The following is a 20,881-nucleotide window of genomic DNA, read 5'->3' as shown; positions in this document are numbered from 1 at the left end:
ATCCACCTGCCTCTGCCTCCTGAGTGCCGGGATTAAGGGTGTGTGCCACTACCACCTGGTCACTTTTTATCTTTCACATTCATCAAACTCATTTTTTAAAGATCTCTTCCCTTTCTGTCTAGAAAGATAACTTACGTGTGGTCTCTAAATCTTTGGTGAGTGTTGCTAGAAGTTATGCTACAACTGTTTATTCTGTCTCGTGACCTCTTGTGGGAACATGGTTCATGTTCCGACTTCTTCCAACAGCCATCCACAGTGAGTAGGGCAACACGTGAGTAGGTAGTACAGAAATACTAATAAAAACTGCACTGTGTGGCAGGGCAAATTCACCATCATTTCCCAAGCTATGTAAGATATAGATTGCAAAGAGCATGTGTGGAAGACCTGATAAAGAGGACAAAACACGGCTGAGGCCCACAGGAGGCAGCTAATGAAATAAGCTAACACACCCCTTAGTAATACCCCAAGCAGCAAAACAATGACCTTCAAGAAGAAAACACAACTGGCTAAGATCAGAGTTCTCCCAGGCAAAGCTCCAGCAGAAGCACTTTACCTCGTAATGAGTTCCTCTGCAGCCTGGGAGCAGAGCCGCATCTGCGACAACTCTTCTGTGGCCAGGTCAACGGCGGGATGGATGTACACGTTGGTTCGAAGAACTGGCTTACTGGAGTCACACTTCTGCTTGTCTTCCCAAGACTTCAGAGTGCTTTCAAAGGCCTATTCAAACCCAGGATTGCAAGGAATGGTTGAGTTAGAGCTCAGAGACTGACACAGCCAACTAACTAACCATCTCTCCCCGCTTTCTCTCTCTCTCTCTCTCTCTCTCTCTCTCTCTCTCTCTCTCTCTCTCTCTCTCTCTCTCTCTCTCTGTGTGTGTATTTGAGATGGTCTCACTGTATTGCTCTGGCCTGGAACTGAATATGTAGGCTGGGCTGGCTTGAACTAACAGAGGTCGACCTGTCTCTGCCTGCCACATGTTGGAATTAAAGGTGAGTGCCACCATGTCTGGCAGTTAACAATCAATTATCAGATTACCAATTGTAAAAACTGTGCCACTAGTACAAAATATCAACAATAGGAATTTATGTGTTCTGGGGGTAGAAGGAAAGAAATATATAGGAATAGAATTAGAGTTTTATGTACTTTCTGCTTAATTGCTCAGTGAACCTACAAATTGTAAAAGATAAAGTATTTAATTTAAAACAAAACTGAGTAAACCTTTGCTCATACTTAAAAGTACAATGAGCTAAATGTTGCAAATGTGCTAAATGGCATATTTAAGAGATAATTTAAATTCCTTTCAATGTTTTCTATTTTTTTTGTAACTTTCAACTTTTAAAAAGAATTTAATAAAATATTTGGAGGACAGAAAGATGGCTCAATGGTTAAGGGCAGGTACAACTCTTGCAGAGGACCTAGAACTCACATTAGATGCATCATAATCCCTTCTAACTCCAGCTCCATGGAGATGCACTACCCCCGCCCGACCTGTGTTGGCGCTGAACTCATATGCACAACATTCCTCCCAAGGTACACACAATTAAAGATTAAAGTGAAAAGACTGTCACGTACTCTGTCTCTGGTTAGCATCTGAGCTCTGTTTTTGTGCACAATTTTGATGATCCCTGGAGGCTGAACCCACGCTTCACCATCCACCTGTACTGGGACTCCCTCATCACCAAATATAGTGATCTTGACTGTACGGCACTGAAATAAAGCCAATATGTCATTTGAGAATCCAGATCAGCCTGAGAGTCTCTGTGGAACAGAACGTTACCCTTTACCATTGCAGTGAAACAGTGACATTAACAGGACAGAGAGGCAGTGCTCTACAGTTTATGTGTGCCGTGAGAGGCAGTGCTTTACAGTCTATCTGTGCAGTGAGAGGCAGTGCTTTACAGTCTATCTGTGCAGTGAGAGGCAGTGCTTTACAGTCTATCTGTGCAGTGAGAGGCAGTGCTTTACAGTCTATCTGTGCAGTGAGAGGCAGTGCTTTACAGTTTATATGTGCAGTGAGAGGCAGTGCTTTGCATTTATGTATGCAGTGAGAGATAGTGCTTTGCAGTTTATGTGTGCAGTGAGAGGTGGTGCTTTACAGTTTATGTGTGCAGTGAGAGGCGGTGCTTTGCAGTTTATGTGTGCAGTGAGAGGCGGTGCTTTATAGTTTATGTGTGCAGTGACAGGCAGTGCTTTACAGTTTATGTGTGCAGTGAGAGGTGGTGCTTTACAGTCTATCTGTGCAGTGAGAGGCAGTGCTTTACAGTCTATCTGTGCAGTGAGAGGCGGTGCTTTACAGTTTATGTGTGCAGTGACAGGCAGTGCTTTGCAGTTTATGTGTGCAGTGAGAGACAGTGTTTTGCAGTTTATGTGTGCAGTGAGAGGCGGTGCTTTACAGTTTATGTGTGTAGTGAGAGGCAGTGCTTTACAGTTTATGTGTGTAGTGAGAGGCAGTGCTTTACAGTTTATGTGTGTAGTGAGAGGCAGTGCTTTACATTTTATGTGTGCAGTGAGAGGCGGTGCTTTACAGTTTATGTGTGCAGTCAGAGACAGTGCTTGGCAGTTTATCTGTGCAGTGACAGGCAGTGCTTTGCAGTTTATGTGTGCAGTGAGAGGCAGTGCTTTACAGTTTATGTGTGCAGTCAGAGACAGTGTTTGGCAGTTTATCTGTGCAGTAGTCATCTGGGACCACTTCCTCCTACACTCCATGACCCAGGACACAAAGTGCATCTTGCTCTGGAAACCCACCTGTGCTATGCGGTGATGCTGAAGTTTGATGACCCTTGAGACTGCCATCTGCACACTGTCAAACACAGCAACAACTTCCAGAATCTTGTCATCAAATGATGGTGCGGCAAATATCTAGAAGGGAAAAGGGATCCCGCTCGTTCCCACCAACAGGTTAGGTAGAGCGCAACACCAAGCCCCCAAACCCTGCCTTACAGGCACCAAAAACCTGAAAACAGACAGTGAAGAGGTAAATATCAGAAAGTAAGAGCCCAAGGAAGTAATCACCAAAGACAGCTTAAAATAAACATACTTCCAAAAAGGGTTTCAACATCCAGAGGATAGTCAAACATCTCATCCGGCACTTTCTGGACCAACACATTCCTAAATATTTCATCTTGACATGAATGTGGTAAATACTTCACATATAACTGGTAGACATCTTGATAAGATGACATACAATTTTTCAAAATTCACAGGGACCCAAAAGTTGATGCTGAGAAACATGCAAACTGTGATCTTGTGCACTTGGCATGTTTTAAAGACATTCTTTCCAAGTGTTCTAAGCAATATACATTTGTGCTGTTATCGTTTTTGAAGATTTATGTTTAATTTTTAATTATATGCATGTGGGTGTACCTGCATGTCAATATGTGCAAGTGAATGCAGACCAAAAAAGTGTGTTAGTTTTTATCAACTTGACGCAGGGTCACCTGGGAAGAGAGAACCTCAATTGAAGAATCACCTCCATCAGACTACCCCCAATAGGTAGTTCTGCGTTGTATAAGAAAGCAGGCTGATCAAGCCACGGGGTTAGCAGCGTACTCTATGAAGTTTCTGCTTCAGGTCCTGCATTGAGTTCCTGTCCTGATTTCCCGCCACGGTCAACTGTGATCAGGACATGAGGGCCAAACAAACCCTCTCCTCCCCAAGCTGCTGTTGGTCATGCAGTTTATCATAGCAATAGAACAAACTAGAACATGTACCCAGAAGCTGCAGTTCAAGTGGTTGTGACCTAGTGCGGGATGCTGGCAACTGAGCCTGGGTCCTCCGCAGGAGCAGTAAGTGCTCTTAACTGCTGAGCCATCTCTCCAGCCCCGTGCCTTGTGTCTTATAATATAACAACTTCTTAGGGCTTTTGTGAGCATGGAAACAAAAAACCTCAAGGACAAAAACTCCTCAGGAGTACTCTGCTTTTATGTGAAATGCATATGCTCACAAAACTGATTCCCAGAACTGAAGTTCAGTCAATGTCACTCTGTTCTTGTTAATTTCTTACTAAATATATCATAAACAATTATGACGGAAAAATATTCACCCTAAAAGAATATCCTAATTAACACTCGTATTGGAAATACGAGCCCACACACTTGCTGACACCGATAATTTGTTATCAAACCACCTGGAGTCAAGTTGCTCCTCTGTTAGCAACTGTGGAAACTTTGTCTCCAGCTTTTCAAGGCTAAAATTAAGAAGTTACAGTTTGGGACTGAGGATGTAGGTCAGTGTTACAGGGGTCAACTAGCATGCGCAGGGACCTCAGTTCTGATTGCTGACACACACAGGAGCGGGGGAGAGAGGGGGGAGGGGAGGGGGGAAGAGAGGGAGGAGGGAGGGGCGAGGGAGGGAGGGAATCATGTGGGTGTTAAATAATGAACATAAAGCTCTTCTGAAGGCCTGGTGGGTGTTCCGGAGTGTCAACTTGATCTTACTGTCACTGATTTCACACTTCCAGAATATTTGAGTGCTAGCAGAAAGAATGGGCGACTCTGTCGTTATACTTCAAAAGAGCCAGAGTCTATCCACAACGTGAACATTATACCTTGTATGTTCATTTAAGCCTCAAACTGAAATCAGGGTAAGACTCTTCAGGATCACGACAATATGTCACTCTCTCTAGTATGCCCACGTCAACAATTGTTCTCTTTTTCATTCTTTTTAGAGCAACTGTAAACACCACACAAATGTGACTGTGTTTTGTTCTTTCATAATACAAGGAAATACACAAAGAAAAAAGAAACAGTTCCAAACCTTGTCAGGTGTGGTGTTGCATAACTTGAACGCCAGAACTCTGAAGGAACTTTAGAGTATATCCATGAGACAGAACGTTGAAATAAGATGCTACGAATCTACCTCTCACCCTCCAAACGTTTGTCATGCAAATATTGACATGAAATTAATATCATGCAGCACATTTTAAAAAGTTAAACAATCTAGTAATTTTATTACCGTCGAGGAAACAAATTTTAACCCCATTATGTTACTTACATCATCCTCTTTGGTTCCGCCCCAGAAGTTGGTGCCTCCGGCGTAGCTAGGGATGTTCAATACCGCTATGCCTTGTAAACTGGGTAGAGGAATATACTGCCCATCACACTGCAAGGTAAAGAGCTGGGAGGTTAGAACGTCTATAATCCCAGCACTTTGGAGTGGACGTAGGAAGAGCAGAGGGGTTCGTGGACATCCTCATCTACACAGCAAGTTCAAGGGCAACCTGGGCTACATGAGACCCTATGTCAAAAATAAAAAGCTTAGAGGTCAGAGAAAAAGAGCAAAGCTGTTACTTCAGAGTTATTGGGACAGGAATGTGTCCACGGCGTTTGCTTTCATGTAAACCCACTCTTCCACATTCCACAGGGTGAGCTACACTGTAATGTGTGCATAGTACCACCTTTCCTGCAGACAGACTCTTAAATGTTACAAAGGCCTTCACCTTCCTTTGTTCTTGATTAAACTTTTTAAAGTATTAATAACTTCAAAAAAAGCTATAGAGTACTGGTGCACACTTTTATTTCCCAACATGAGGGAGGCAGAAGCAGGCAGGTCTCTGTGAGTTCAAGGCCAGCCTGGTCTACAGAGAGAGTTCCAGGACAGCCAGGATAATTACACAAAGAGACCCTGTCTCAAAAACAAAAACAAACAAACAAAAAACAAAAAACAAACAAACAAACAAACAAACCAAGGGGGGAAAAAGTCTATATAAAGAAGAAATTTTTATAAAAAATTGAATTAAAAATACGCTTTCCTTCGAGGTTCCTCCCAGATCAGGCAGTACTTTTCTTGAATTGTCCTCAGATCACTTACAAAATTCTAGTCCAGTGGTTCTCACCTTCCTAAGGCTGTGACCCTTCAATACAGTTAGTTCTCCACGTGTGGGGACTCCCCAACCATACAATTATTTCTTTACTACTTCATAATTGTGATTTTGCTACTGTTATGAATCATAATGTAAATATCTGTGTTTTCCAATGGTCTCAGGCGACCCTGTGAAAGAATTGTTCTACCCCAAAAGTCACAACCCACAGGTTGAGAACTGCTGTTCTAGCCTGTATTGCTGAGGCCTCTCTGTGCTTGTTTTAGGCACCCTGTTGAACGCAGGCCCCGTAAGGGCAGGCTCTGATCCTATCCATCACAACTGGGGACTTGTGTGGGTTGGTAACTAACCAGCAACCATCTAAACTGAAAGCTGAGTGGGAGAGGATGAGATGGTTAGGTGGGTAAAGGTGCTTGCCACAAACCCTGACAACCTGAGTTCAATAGTTAGAACCCACATGTATATGAAAAGAACAATTTCTTCAAGTTGTCCTCTGACCTCCCCATGTACACTTGGTACCCTTGCACATGTATGTACACACACACACACACACACACATACACACACACACACACACACACGTGTGCATGTGTGTGCGCATGCGCACACATACACTCAAAAATTTTAATCAAAGTGGTATTATGTAGCTAGATACAAAGGCAATGAAAAACTATGCATATTGAATAGCACTGTACACTCCCACCTTCTAATTCTAATGAAAATTAAATTACCACTTACATGGGAAATAGGGGTTATGATGTTATAGTAATTACACACAGTAATTATTGAGTAGAAACAAACTAGCATTTTCATTAATGTTGCTCCTCAAATGTATTTTGATTTTTTGTTTTATTCTATGTATTCATTTTTTTAAAGTGCTTACTTTTTTAAAAAAGATTTATCTATTTATTATGTACACAGAAGAGGGTGCCAGATCTCATTACAGATGGTTGAGAGCCACCATGTGGGTGCTGGGAATTGAACTCAGGACCCCTGGAAGAGCAGTCAGTGCTCTTAACCTCTGAGCCATCTCTCCAGCCCCTTATTTATTCATTCTTAAATACAACTTAGTTAGATACTGAGATGGACTTAGCAGGAATGGAATGTCTGAAGAGACAATTATGTCTGAGCACTACACTCTTTATAATGCACCAAAACAACAACGGTGCCCCATAAATATGTACATTTTATGTGTCAAGAGTATTTCATATTATTTCAAAATACCCCTTATAATGATCGTATTTAAGTATTTAAACAGAGCTGTATGAGGTTTTTCTGCATGAACATTTGATGGGGTTAAGCCTTCATTTCAAGAGAAAAGTGCTTATAGATACCGTATGTAAAATAGATATTGTGTCTCCAAATTTTGTAATTCTTACATTAAGACATACTCACCAAAAACTATATTTTAATGCCCAATCAGAATTATTGCTAATCTTTAAAACAAATGAAAGCTCAGTATGAACCAGTTTTTCCAAAGTAAGCAACTGAGATTTCATATTTACCCATGTGCCTATTCATTGCCACATATATTTCTTATAATCATTTTCTTTACCATGAGGCCACAGTGCTAACCATTAAACAGAGAGCTTATTTCTCCTTCAAAGATCCATGCTGCTTCCTAGCACTCAGGAACACACCTGGCACTTGGCTAGTACTCAATGTATACCTTGAAAGGAAATTTTTATTAATCATTTAGCAACATGTTTTAAAAAAAAACAGCTATCGTTACTTGAGAAAGTGCTATTTAAAGTCACATGAGTAACTTAAAAAGATACTTTAAAATGCTAATTTTGAGGTGTGTCCTACCACACGCAGTGTAAGAGGTTTTTTTGCTTTTTTTTTTTTTTTTTTAAATTCGAAGAGGGTTAGGGCTGAAGAGATAGCTCAGTCTTTAAGAGCACTGGCTGCTTCCAGAGAAGTCAAGTTCAACTCCCAGCACCCATATGGAGCTAACAACCATCTATAACTCCAGTTCCAGGGAATCCAACACTCTCTTCTGGTCTCCACAGGCCCTGCATGCATGTAGTGCACATACACACACACAGAAACAACATCCATACACATAAAATATTTTTAAAAATCTGGAGATGTGCTTAAAGGTTTTACAAATGAATGTAGTTTATTTGCATCTATCAAAGATGAACATCCCCCCACACACTGCTGAATTTAACATATGTGCATTGGACATAAACCCCAGAGTTATGTGCACAATCTCTATTCCATAGAGTTCGTAAGAAAACGTAGGCAGTATGGATTTGATAATTTAAGGCTGCATGTCTGAAAAATGTCTTATATTCTGGAAAAGCTTCAGGAAATCTGTGAAAACTAGGAGGATAGGAGAGTCTTTGGAGAGTGGGGAGCCCATGTCAGGGTAAGCATGCTTAGGATTTAGTAGGTATTCAGAGATGGGGTAAAGGGCAAGTTACAGATTTGAGTCAGAACTCAGACAAGTTAGCAGGCATAAATATTTGTTTCTCATTGCCTATGTCATGACAGCCTATGTATGAATTTGCATTTTTCCACTTATTTATTTTTGTTTACATTCTCTTTGTACTTAAGTATACAAAAGAGTATATGATTGTCATTTCAGTCAGAAAGCCGGGCTGCTTAACATATGCAATAGACAAGTCACCCTTGATTATAGAATTTAAATTTTAATGAAATCTCTCGTTTATACTGCCAACATTTTTCTACTGTAAAGAAGCAAACATGGTGTGATCCTATCCTGGAGTTCCCGTCATTGGGACAGGATCATAAACCTCCCGTGACGCTCTGAAAGCTGGGGCTAGATGAGCACCCCAATGCCGCATGGCAAACCCAGTTTTCACACGCACCTTGCTTCTCAGGTTGCACTGTGGCTTCTGACTCACTCAGTGAATTCGCACCAAGCACCCTTCCACCCCTTTGCAGACAAAGAAGCCACCGTCTAAGTCTTCATTGGCACAGACTCAACCACCACACATGAAATCCATCTCCTCCCATACCAAAGAAGAAAACTTATCTGTGTAAAGTGATGAACACAAACAGGACTAGCACACAAGGCAGGAGTCTCCTGGGGAGACTCTCTGCCCTACCTTTTTCTCACCCACACCATCACCAAGGAGAAAACTCACTAAACAGGTCCGCCACACTCACACTCTTAGAAAGTGTTTTACTTTCCCTTACTTTAAAAAAAATGGCAAAGAATTCTGAGGCTTTCTACTTCACTTTTTATATATATTAGCATGTTTTCATTTATCCTATTTTACTAATTTTAGTTTTCTTTTTTATTACTTAGCATATGCTTTTTTTTTTTTTTTTTTTTTTAGACAAGGATATGTAGCCCAGGCTGACCCAAGCTCGTGATTCTCCTACCTCCGCATTTCAAGTGTTTTGATTATAGGTATGAGCCACCAGGCTGACCTAACATATACTTGTAAATATAGGTTCTTAACTTGAGGTTTGAAAATCAGGGTCTATGGATAGATTCAAGGAATGGAAACCTGTTCATTAAAAAAAAAAATCATCTTTTTATGTCCACTAACCAACCTATGGACTTAGCCTCACCCTCTGTTCCAAGTGTAGGCAAGAAGCCAGACATGACCTGTGATGCATCTACAGACATGCAGACTTTGATATCAAGGTAGAGATGTAGATAGCATTGGTCTTCACTTGTATTATACCTGTGATGCATCTATAGACATGCAGACTTTGATATCAAGGTAGAGATGTAGATAGCATTGGTCTTCATTTGTATTAGACTTGTTTAAGTGTGTGGGGGAGCATGTCTGCATCACGTCACGTGTGCGTTGGTCAGAAAGGCTACTTACAGGAAGGAGTCGGTTCTCTCCTTCTATCATGTGGACCCCAGGGACTGAATTCTGGTCATCAGGTTTGGCAGCAGGTACCTTTACCCACGGGGCCACCTCACAGGCCCACCTCACAGGCCCACCTCACAGGCCTCTCATTTGTTTATCATTTGAAATACTATATTTATTAGACACCCCATTAGATTCTTCTTTGATTTGGTAATAATGAAATATATATATATATATATATATATATATATATATATATATATATATATATATGTTAGTTTAACAAAATATTTAACTGATTTTCATACGACTTTCTGTTATGTCTACATATCTTATTTAATATATTAAGAACTTTACACAAGTGATCCATAGTTTCCTCAGAAAGGGTCCACACCATCAGCACCTTTTAAAATGGAAAGGAAAAAGCTCTAGGTAAGATGTCTTCTTCAAAATTTGGACCAGCAACAAAGACCACTTCCAGTGACAAAGACCATTCGGCCTTTGCTGAGGCCGACAAGGAGCCATTGTGTCTTTCACTTTTCGTACAGCACTCTATAAACTTACATGAGACAGTTGACACTTGGTTACAAAGCAGCCTTTGGATCAGGACATCAACTACAGGCCAAGGAAGCACCTGAGCATGTGTGAGGTTGGCAAGCCCTTGATGTTTAGAAGGTTAGCTGAATCAAATGGTTTTGTAGTTGTTTTGTTTGTTTTTTAAAGAAAGGGTCACTCTATGTAGCCATAGCTGGCTTGAAACTCCAGACCTGAATGTGGGCAAATTCTTCCATATCAGAAGAGCTGGGGTTACAGGCATGTGACAGCACGCCTGGCTCTAAATGTACTCTTGGGACCTCACCTTCCTCCACTAATGCATGATCAGACTCATCTGTAGGGAGCAGAGGAGCCCTGGGTGAGTGAAACACACAGTGAATATATGCTGTTGACACAGGTACAGACATGTCAAGGACCCAGCAGCCTCAGGCTCAGAGGCATGGTAAAGGCTCGGAAGGAATGGCCCTCCTCAGGGGACCAAGTGCTAATATAGACAGTATGTGCAGAAAATGTCCACCATAGCTTTCTGCCCCCTGGATGTTTACGGCCTGAAGACTGTATACTTACAGAGCATGCTCCGACCAAGGTAAGCTGAACCTGTCTCTTTGATCCAGCTGTTTACCATCAATCCCACCTCCTTGTTTATCAACATGGAATAACCATGCCTCCCTGTTCAACTCTATATACTGCTGACCTCCTGGACTGCTGAATTTTTCCTGCTGACAGTCTAGACCACCTGACTCCAGCTTTCTGTCCATGTGTCTGTCCTTCATTTCTTCATTCCCTCATGCCCTAATCAAGTCGGTCCCTAGAGCCATGCTGGAAATGTCACTGATCATAAATTGAGGAGCATCTTTCCTACTAAATTATCAATTCGCTATCCACTTCTGCAACAAGACTGTCAGCTACTGTGTTACACACTAAGGCTAACAACAATGATTATAGCTCTCTACCTGTTCTTAGCGAGTGTGGCCAACTGGGGACACGGATCAAAAATGAAGGAACACAGACAATGCAGTACATACAAGGGCACCTAAGTGGACTTGGGGTGGGACTGCGGACGAGAGCCTTTGTGAGAGGTGAACCTTCCTGATTTTGTAGCCACCCACCTAGTAGTCTGTATTATAATTTTATAAGCAGCCAGGAATCAAAGCAGCTGATCACCTAGTGATATTTTTAGAGTGGAAAGGACCTATGTGCTTATCTTTATGACATTAAGTTGGTAGTGACTGACTCACCTGTTTAGCTTACGCCCCAGTGTTAAGACAAGGCCAAGAAAACAATACTCAGTTTAGGTTATTTACTCAAGTATTTAAACTTTAAGAGTTATAAATTTCTCTGTATTAGTGTATTAGCATTTTAAATAAAAATGTTCTGATCACAAAATGAAATGAGGTAGAAAATATATGCCCTGGACCACGGATAAAAGAAATTAAGTTTACAGTAACTGATAGACTCCAAGGATTCCCAACCATCTTTTTCCTGCTACTGCAAGAAATTAAATAACTTTCGTTGTCTGTAAGTTTCTACCTCAACTAGAAAAGATTGTCAAAATCCTATTTTTAACTGACTTGTTAGAAATAATTGGCTCAAAATAAATTATATTTAAATTAAAATGCATGTACTGCAAGTACTACTTCCAAGGACTTTATAAAACTTTGGGCATTGTAGAATTGGAACATTTAAGTGAAGAAGTCCACTATTAAAGACACTGTCCTATAAAAGTCCTTACAAGGCTTCATGTTGGTAGTCCCAGCTTCAGGAACGAATAGGATGATTTAAGGTTAAGCCTATTGTTTACACACAGGATTGACACTACCTTTAGAATACATTTAATCACTAAGAAGAAATTAGGTTAACTTAGCTCTACAAATTATCTACGTAGGATACACTAAATTGTCTTTGCTTCAAGATTAACTCACCTCAAGCTGAACCCTTTGTTCCAGATTCTTGTATGATCTCTGTAATAACTCCCGGGTCCCAAGGACTCCATACCACATCAAGTTTTTAGTTCGGCTTCTAAAAAACAAATATTGTTATGCAATCTCAGAAAATGTTATTTACTTACTCCTTAAAGCAAAAGAGACAATAAATGAAATTAAAGTAAAATTACCTTCATGTAACAACATTAGACCCATTATTGAAATTACCTGCATTTTTCAGGGTGTTCTTCTCTCTTATTATTAAATTCTAATGAAATTTTTGCATCTAATCCAATCCCAAAGTAATTGTTCATGACACATTTTTCTGAGTATCCATCTCTAGGATAATAAGGGAAGGTACATAAAAGTCAATTTCAGGTTCATTACAACACGAACAGTTTATTTACACAGTCACACTTAAAACCACTCAAGTGTCCATTCTTTCTAGAGGACTGGAAAGCAGAGGTCATTCCCCACATACACACTGTGTGCACAGTCACAGGGCACGTGCATAATTTGTGGTCTGAGGCAAAGCAAACAGAGCCAGGTACTGTCTTATTTTCTATTTAAGCTGACGGCCGTAAGCCTTCTGTCTCCACCTAAGGCGCTGACCACACAGGCCCACTGATGACGGCCTCTATGGGAGGCCCCTGAAGTCAAGTGCCATAGTCCTCTTTCTTAATCATGAGAAAGTCTCTGCCACTCAACCCTTAAAAATGGACAAAGAGTAAGAGAAAACTTCTGATTTCAATACATTATTATAAATATTGTTAATACTTGATTTTTTTATTTTTATAATTACTTTTTTATGGGGTGGGTGGGTGTTTCACACATGCCATAGTGTGTGTATGGAGACCAGAAGACAATTTGCAGGAATCAGTTCTCTCCTTCCACCACTGATAAAGTTCATTCTGTGGGATCCACACGATAGAAGGAAAGAATAGATACCTGCAAGTTGTCCTCTGACCTCCAGATACATGTCATGATATGTGTGTGTGTACACACACTCTCTCTTTCTCTTAAATTTAGTTAGATTTAAAAAAAAAAAAAAAGCCTGATGGTGGTGGCGCACACCTTTAATCCCAGAGCTTGGAGGCAGAGGCGGGCAGATCTCTGAGTTTGAGGCCAGCCTGGTCTACAGAGTGAGGTCCAGGATAGCCAGGGCTACACAGTAAAAGCCTCTCTCAAAAACAAGAACAAAAACAAAACAAACAAAATAAAAGGAAAATATTTCCAAAAATAAAATAAAATATACTAAATGCTGTCCTTGAGAAATGCCAATACAAAAATAAGATTTAAAAAGAAAAAGCATCTTTGAGCTGGGGAGAGAACTCAATGGGTAAAGCGTGTGTGGTGCAGGAGCAGGAAGACAGAGTTCAGACTGCTAGCACCCAGGTAAATGCCCGGTGGTCGAGGCAGCCAGCCTGCAATCTTAGGACACAGGAGGAAGAGACCGGGCCATCGCCAGCTGCCTACATAGTCTAGACTAGCCGAACTGACAGGCCAGCTCTGGGTTCACATGAGAGACCCTGCCTCAACATAGGAGAGGGAAAGTGGGGGAGCAAGACTCCCGACTTCAAACTCTGGCCTCCACACATGTACGTGCAAGGCACCCATACACACGTGGATGGACACACATACACAGTCCTTCACAGAGCAAATCTTAAAATGCGAACAAGAGTGAGTCTATCTCACGCTGCCAAACGTGTTTTTAGGGAGTCTAGAAAGAGATGAGATCGATGTAGGTTAGAAGCTGGAAACAAGGAAACCGTTCAGCGGGATGTAGAAAGATGGCGGGATTAGCAGACTGAGAAGAGAAGACGGCAGGGAAAGATGTGGATACAGGTGCAAACCAGCACTAAGATAGACAGATCTTCAGGGAGAGAGAGAGGCAAGCAGCGCTGCACCCGAGAGTGGCCGCTGAACTGCAGGTGAGAAAGGGACCTGTCTCAGGGACAGACCACAGAGCTGGGCATTATCAACTTCGGAGCATGCTCACCACACTTTCTGCAGATGGAACCCAACACTTTGGGACACATGCAAAACGTCAGGATTTGAACCAAACAGACAAAAAAAAAAGGGGGGGGGGACGGGTGAAGCAAAGTAAGTACAAGAGTATTTCTTACAGTGAATCAGGATCTGGGTCAATAAATGGAGTTGCACCAAAAGGGTCGATGTTTGCCAGCAACATTTTGTTGATGATAGAACTCCCGGCGATTGAGGCGGCAAGTCCTGCTCTTAAACCTGACAGAAATACATCAGGATCACATGTTAAGAGAAAGGAGAGACTAATCCAGTCCATTCAGAGCCTGGCCTTGTCCCAAACATCTTGCTACCAAAGCCTGTGACCACTCAGTAGCCCAAACTCAAAGGATGATACTTAGAAGTGTGAAGCGCTTTAATATTTTCAAATGTCTGTATGTTGTAATAAAGAATTACAGAGAGAATAACATGAAAAGCAGTATCTGTGATATTTTCTCACTTTCCATTCAGTGATTCTACAGTTTGTAGTTTTCAGTGTTTCAGTTCCTGGGTTAAATTCATTCCTAAGTGTTTTGCCATTTTTGATGCAATTTCAAGTAGAACTTTATTCTTAATTTCATGGTCAGGTGGTTCAGTTGTGGTGTATAGAAATATAATGACAAAATTGTGATTTCTGCGTATTGATCATTTACTCTGTAATCTTAGTATAATCACTTATTAACTTTCGTGGTTTAGCTTACTTGTGTGCATGTATGAGCGTGAGTGCACATGTGTGAGTCCCTTGGTGTTTTCTACTTGCAAGAGAAGTCTGGGAAGGCACACAGTTGTCCTTTCCTTTTCCTTTTCTTTTACCCCTTCTCACCCCACCCTTTTCCCTTTCCTTTCTTTTCTTTTTCTGGCTTTTTGAGACAGGGTCTCTCTATGTAGCCCAGCCTGTCCTAGAGCTTGCTCTGTAGACCACTATCCTGGAACTTACACAGATCTGCCTGCCTCTGCCTCTCAAGGCATGCACTACTGCCTGGCTTTTCTTTCTAGATTTTATTTTATGCCGATTTCTTCTTGAATGGGATTTCTAGTTCAAGTGTTTTTACACATTTGCCTGTTTCCTCTGGGTTCATAGTAGCATCATAATCATATCTGTTTCTCCAAGCTCCATAATGATGCCTCATGATTTCCTCATTCCTGATTTTAGTGATCCTCACTCAACGTCTTTTCATTTTCTCTACTGGTTTTCTTTTTAATTCTCTTATTTATGTCCACTCTCATGTTTACTATTCTCTTTCCTCTGTTAGCTGTTATTAGTCTGCTCCTGTCCTGGTTTATCTTGGTAGGTGTCAAGGGACTGACCAGTGATGGATGAACATTTTCAAAGAGGCATTTACAGTAATACACTCCACTTTAAGCACATTTCAGCTACATCAGCTAAGTTTTAGGACAGTGCATTTCTGTTCTCACTCATCCCAAAGTATTTTTTCTACTTTACTAATGATTATTTTCTCTAATGTATTCCCCTACATGTTTCCACAGTTGTGTACTGCCCAACCTCATTCTCTCATTGGCTCTTCCATTAAAATAGTCGTGAGATTTGGATCCTTTTGATTTTACTTGAGAATGGTTTGTGACCAAATTGGCTATGGTCTGTTCTAGAGAATGTTCTACATACTCTTGAGAAGAGTGTGTATTCTCCTGTGGGTGGGTGTTCCTTAGATGTTGACTGGATCCTACTGTTTCATGTAACCTCCAGGGACTCTATTTCCCTGATCGTCTGGTTGTTCCATCACTATTGAAAGGGAGGAACAAATGTCTCCAACCATTATTTGAATTATAGAGCTCAATTTTAAAAAGAAATTCCATGAGAAGCTACTTTTCAGGGTCTAAATGGACTCTAGCATACCATGAATGAAGACCAAAGGAATTTTAAAGCCACCATAAACTCAGGAAGCTCTGAGACACATGTTTTTCTCCACCAACTCCTACCTGTAGTCTCTGGTGTCTACTTGTATTACTCTAATCCAAGGTAAACTCATTTCATCAAGGCTGGCAGAGATACTAGGCTAAAAATCTCTGCAGAGAAAGTAGTAGCTTAAAAGAACAAGGAAAGCTGTAGAGATGCTTGGAGGTCACAGAAGGTAAGCTCCTGAGCTCCAACCTAGAATACATTTATCACTAAGAATGCCTTTCTATAGTTCATGAATAAGAGAAGTTACATATTTTCAAAGACATATTAAAACATATACCATGTCACACAACTGTACTACCTGGGCAGATAATTCTGGTGTTGAGCACAGGGAGATTTTCTTTGGTGGTGGCCATAGCTGAACCAGTGACAGAATCAGTTTGGAAATTACCATGACTTGTCTGGGCATCAGGAGACTGAGATGTGGATTTGGCTGTTGACAAAAAGTCCAGATTAAAAATGGCAAATGAAACCAGTATAAAATTAAACAAGCTCCTATAAACTCAAGACACACAACAACAACCAAATGCCTATTTAAATCAATGAATGGATCTGAAGATGTTAATTATATTTACCTTCATTTATCATTTTATTTTCATTTTCTTGAGACATTTGGAGAGTATTTACCAAGGGAGATACATTGATCTCTGGCTTTGAATAGATACTATCAGAACATAGATATCTATCATCATTAATATAAAAAAAGTCAGTAATATGCTTAATTTGAATATGATCAACTCAAACTTGATAAGTAGAAAACCTAAAGCCTGATGACCATTATGATGCATACTACCAACGTTACTTGTTAATCATGAATGTTGGGTAAATGATCATATTTAAGTGATATGATTCCCAGTGGAACACATGAATGCATGTGAAACAGGAGTTAATATAGCCTTCAATTAGTGGAGACACTTGGCTGGGACTCAGATCAGCACATCATTTAACCCTCATCAGAAAAGCTTCTTCTTGCAGTATATGGCAATTAACACAGAGACCCACAGCTACACAATATATGGAGAGTGAAAGACTGTGGAACATTCAGCTCTAAATGAGATATCTTTATCAAACTCCTCCTCTGAAGACTCAGGGAACTATGCAGAAGAGGAGGCAGAAAGATTCTAAGAGCCAGTGGTGGTGAACGGCTCCAAAGAAAAAGTGTGTTCCAGACACACGAAGGCTGAGTCACACATGAACTCAAAAGGAGACATCATCTACAAGACTACCATGAGTTCAAATCAGGAAAAATACCAGGATGAAGAAGAGGAAGAAGAAACAAAGTCCAACCTCTAACCAAGAAGCTGTTTGCAATGATACCTGGTAGGAAAGAGAAAAACAGTCTTCTCCAATGAAATGTCACTGGGTATATCAACCACACTCCAGGGCAGACCCAGGCATAGGTGGTCAACACAAAATAGAACCGTGTGTGTGTGTGTGTGTGTGTGTGTGTGTGTGTGTGTGTGTGTGTGTGTTGCATTTTGTTCATTTTATTGGTTTGCTTGTTTTGATCTTTGTTTTTATTAGGAGAGAGGAAAGATGTTTTGTTGAGGGGTGGGAGAGAGAGGAAGAGAGGGAGATCATGAAATCAGGTTTGCAGGTAGTTAGGGGGATCTGGGAGGACCTGGAGGGGAAAAGAATATGATCAAAATATGTTGTTTGTAAAAATACTTTTAAGAAAAAAAGAAAAAATAATAAATGGAAAGATATCATTTATCTTCCAATAAAACCAAAGTATTTTCCCTGCCATCATTTATTCAAATGATAATAAGCTCCAAATGGTTTTGTTGTATTCTTGTTAAAGCTCAATACAGTTAAAATATTCAAGATAATAAAAAAAGGAAGATTTAATTCTAATAATATGAGGCAAGTTAGTGATGGAAAAACAGCACCTTAATCTTATCAAAGGCCATCAATAAGTGTTAAAAAAAAACCCAGTAGTCATTAAATTCAATTTAATAGTACTCTAAAACTTAATTATCTTCACTCTCCCTCAGACTAATTACAAACTTAACTATATTAATCTTGCATGCTATTTTCTCTGATCAAACACTGTCCAGCTGCACAAAACTAATAGACGCCACTCTGTTGTGTGTGACAGACACCACTTCTAGGGCGAATCTCTGACACAAAGCAACTTTTGATGTTTACCTCTGCTGAAAAGCAGAAAATGTACTAATGACTAAGATCGATGCTCGACTGCAGGTAATTCAATTAGTCCTTCATGTTTCTTCCTCAATAAAGCATCACCTTGAACACATTAATATACTGTATTCCTCACATCTAAGACATCAATTGCATAATTTAATAATGACACAATATAGATGATTCAATAAAACCACTGAACACAGGAACACTTCTATTGCCAATGATTTTCAGCAAGCTGGATTACAGCCCAAATTGGCATCAAATGTGGTAACGTTAAAGACTTTCCTAAATCTATGCTTGCCTCTCTACAGAGCGCTCTAACAGTATCTTTCAGTTTCCTGTCTAACTAATGGGAATGTTAAGTTGATGAGAGTATGGTAAAGCAGAATGCTGGCTGGTTGGAGGCCATGGGCATTGAGTGTACACGTATGGAAGACAGCAGATGTATGGATAACCCACTGTAGTAAGTAGATTTCAACAGATAACAATATCAAAGGCCTAACTACCAACTTCACAGATAAAGCACACTGGAGGTGACAGAAAAATTAAAAGACTTTAACAGGTGGAAGTGACAGGTCCAAATAAAAAAGATGAAAGGTTATCAAGATGAGGGAAAGCTATCACAATTAAATCCGAAAAGAAATTCAGCAGTTTGGGCAACATCAAAATGTGCTGGATGAGCAGCATGAATATCTATGCTCTTGTCTTACAGTAAACACCTGGAGTTTGTTCAAAACATTTTAAGACAGACACTCACCAAATGGATGCAGCCAGAAAAACAAACAACTCAAAAATCACCAAATTAGAGACGAGTGGAGGAAGTTATGAGACACCAGATATGGAGGAAGACATCAGATGTAGCAAGGAAACATGATACTGTAAAAGCCATCACAGCATCATTTAAGGAGTGCTACAGGGAAGAAGGAGGGAGATACAGCCGCAGAAGACAGAGTCATCTTGGAACTGGTAAAATACCATGTGCGGAATTAGGCCAATCATAAAAAATACCATACAAATACCAACATCATAATACATAAATATCCTCCATCAGGGGTTGAATTTTAAGGCAGAAAAAATGAAGTTCATCATAAAGAACAGTCTAACAAGTCTACTCCTAACAATTATAGCCAAACTTGAGAGAGAAATGTACTAGAACTGAACGGCCTGAGGGAATCAATGGCCATCTGTGAAGAGAATTCAGAACGTGACTGTAGATATATATATATATATATATATATATATATATATATATATATATATGCCGAATATCTGAACTTTACAGAAACTAATTTTGATTTCCTTAAAAATTTTAAGTACAACCAAATTTTTCTCAGCCAATAATAATAATAGTAATAATAATAAAAAATAATAATAATATATAACAATGATGATAGACAGCAAACATTTACAAAACACTGCATACCAGATTCTATTCTGGGAACTTTGGTACCGTAAATTAGTCAGCCTTTACTACAATCCAATTAAAATAGCATATTATTATCTTCATTTTTACAGATAGGAAAATTTCAGAAAAGCTTTAAAAAAATCAGTCCAAATTTGAAAAGAAAATCTTAATAAACTATAAGAAGAAACAGTTCTGATACATTATGCTGACATCTCTCGAGTATATTATAATTATATTCATACTACCTCATATCATTAATAGTATACCTTCTGCTTATATTATCCAATGGTAATTAGAAACTTTTCACTTATATGAAATACTGAAAGGACAAATTCATTTCCTATTGAAAGCCAAAAGGCAGGGAAACAGTTAACAATCTTCAAGCAATAATATAATAATTTCTAGGCAAAAATAATTTGGTAAAGAAAGGGCTGTAATTAGAAATCTTGTGACTTTTAAAGCTTAATTTAACAACAAGCATTGGCCAATCAGCAAAATATAAGGGACTGTTGAATCCCTCAAGAGCCAAACTTGGTACGTGTGAGGGCAGCAGCTTCCCAAGGAATCAGAACGCTATGTTAGCTAAAACGGGGACATGTGGATGTTTCCTTTAAGATACTTAATCATATTAATCCCATAATGCTTAGTTTATTGTTAGTGTCTAGAGTACACATGAGAGATGAGAATACTTGACAAGCCGACCTAATCTGTTACCATTATTATTTTAATGCTCATCAATACCATAAACTTCCCCAAAGCCCTTGGAAGAATAAAAATTCAACAGTTCGTCTCAAACAGAAAGCTAAATGCCAAGTTAGTTGTGACTGATTGTGATACCATCACAATTTCCTCACCTGCGGATGAATCTTTCATATCATCGTCCTTAGATTCATCTGTTTCTGGGTTATCACAGTCACAGGACTGGCTAATCGATTCACAGGGTTGAACTGTCTGCTCATCTATAACTTTAAGTAGTAAGAAGGGAAACAGATTTGCATTAGTGAAAAGAAAATGAACTCATATTAAGATATGCTTAGGAAAGAAAAGCTGCACCAGGTATCAAAAGCAATTCTATATTCACAAAGAAATGCCATTTAGTAACAAAATTGGGAGTGATGTCTGTGGACACTGGCGAGTATAAAAATCAAATACATTTGATTCCCATCATTATTCGTATTGAAGTCAACTTTCATCTAGGACTAAAATTCTAAGCAGCATATACATTGTACTCATACAAAAAGTGAAATCTAGGTGCCGGATACACGGCTCGGTGCCTAAGAGCACACACTGCTCTTG

The 20,881-nt window shown here is 39.8% G+C and overlaps 1 protein-coding gene across 2 annotated transcripts in view; it reads right to left on the bottom strand.

The window, feature by feature from the left end:
* Positions 1-20,881, bottom strand: part of Dgkh (diacylglycerol kinase eta) — a 163,806-nt gene that overhangs the window by 13,953 nt on the left and 128,972 nt on the right. For both annotated transcript variants that reach the window (XM_059273292.1, XM_059273293.1), the window contains exons 16-24: positions 20,440-20,550; positions 16,337-16,468; positions 14,222-14,339; positions 12,324-12,434; positions 12,096-12,192; positions 4,993-5,100; positions 2,746-2,859; positions 1,573-1,707; positions 554-717 (exon numbers count right to left, since the gene is read on the bottom strand). In XM_059273292.1, coding sequence (XP_059129275.1) covers positions 554-717; positions 1,573-1,707; positions 2,746-2,859; positions 4,993-5,100; positions 12,096-12,192; positions 12,324-12,434; positions 14,222-14,339; positions 16,337-16,468; positions 20,440-20,550 — 1,090 coding nt within the window. The remainder of the gene's footprint in view (positions 1-553; positions 718-1,572; positions 1,708-2,745; positions 2,860-4,992; positions 5,101-12,095; positions 12,193-12,323; positions 12,435-14,221; positions 14,340-16,336; positions 16,469-20,439; positions 20,551-20,881) is intronic.

This window comes from Peromyscus eremicus, chromosome 9, assembly GCF_949786415.1.
Source record: "Peromyscus eremicus chromosome 9, PerEre_H2_v1, whole genome shotgun sequence".
Lineage (NCBI taxonomy): Eukaryota > Metazoa > Chordata > Mammalia > Rodentia > Cricetidae > Peromyscus > Peromyscus eremicus.
Note: the sequence above shows the minus strand (reverse complement) of the source record. Positions and strands in the feature narration are given on the sequence as shown.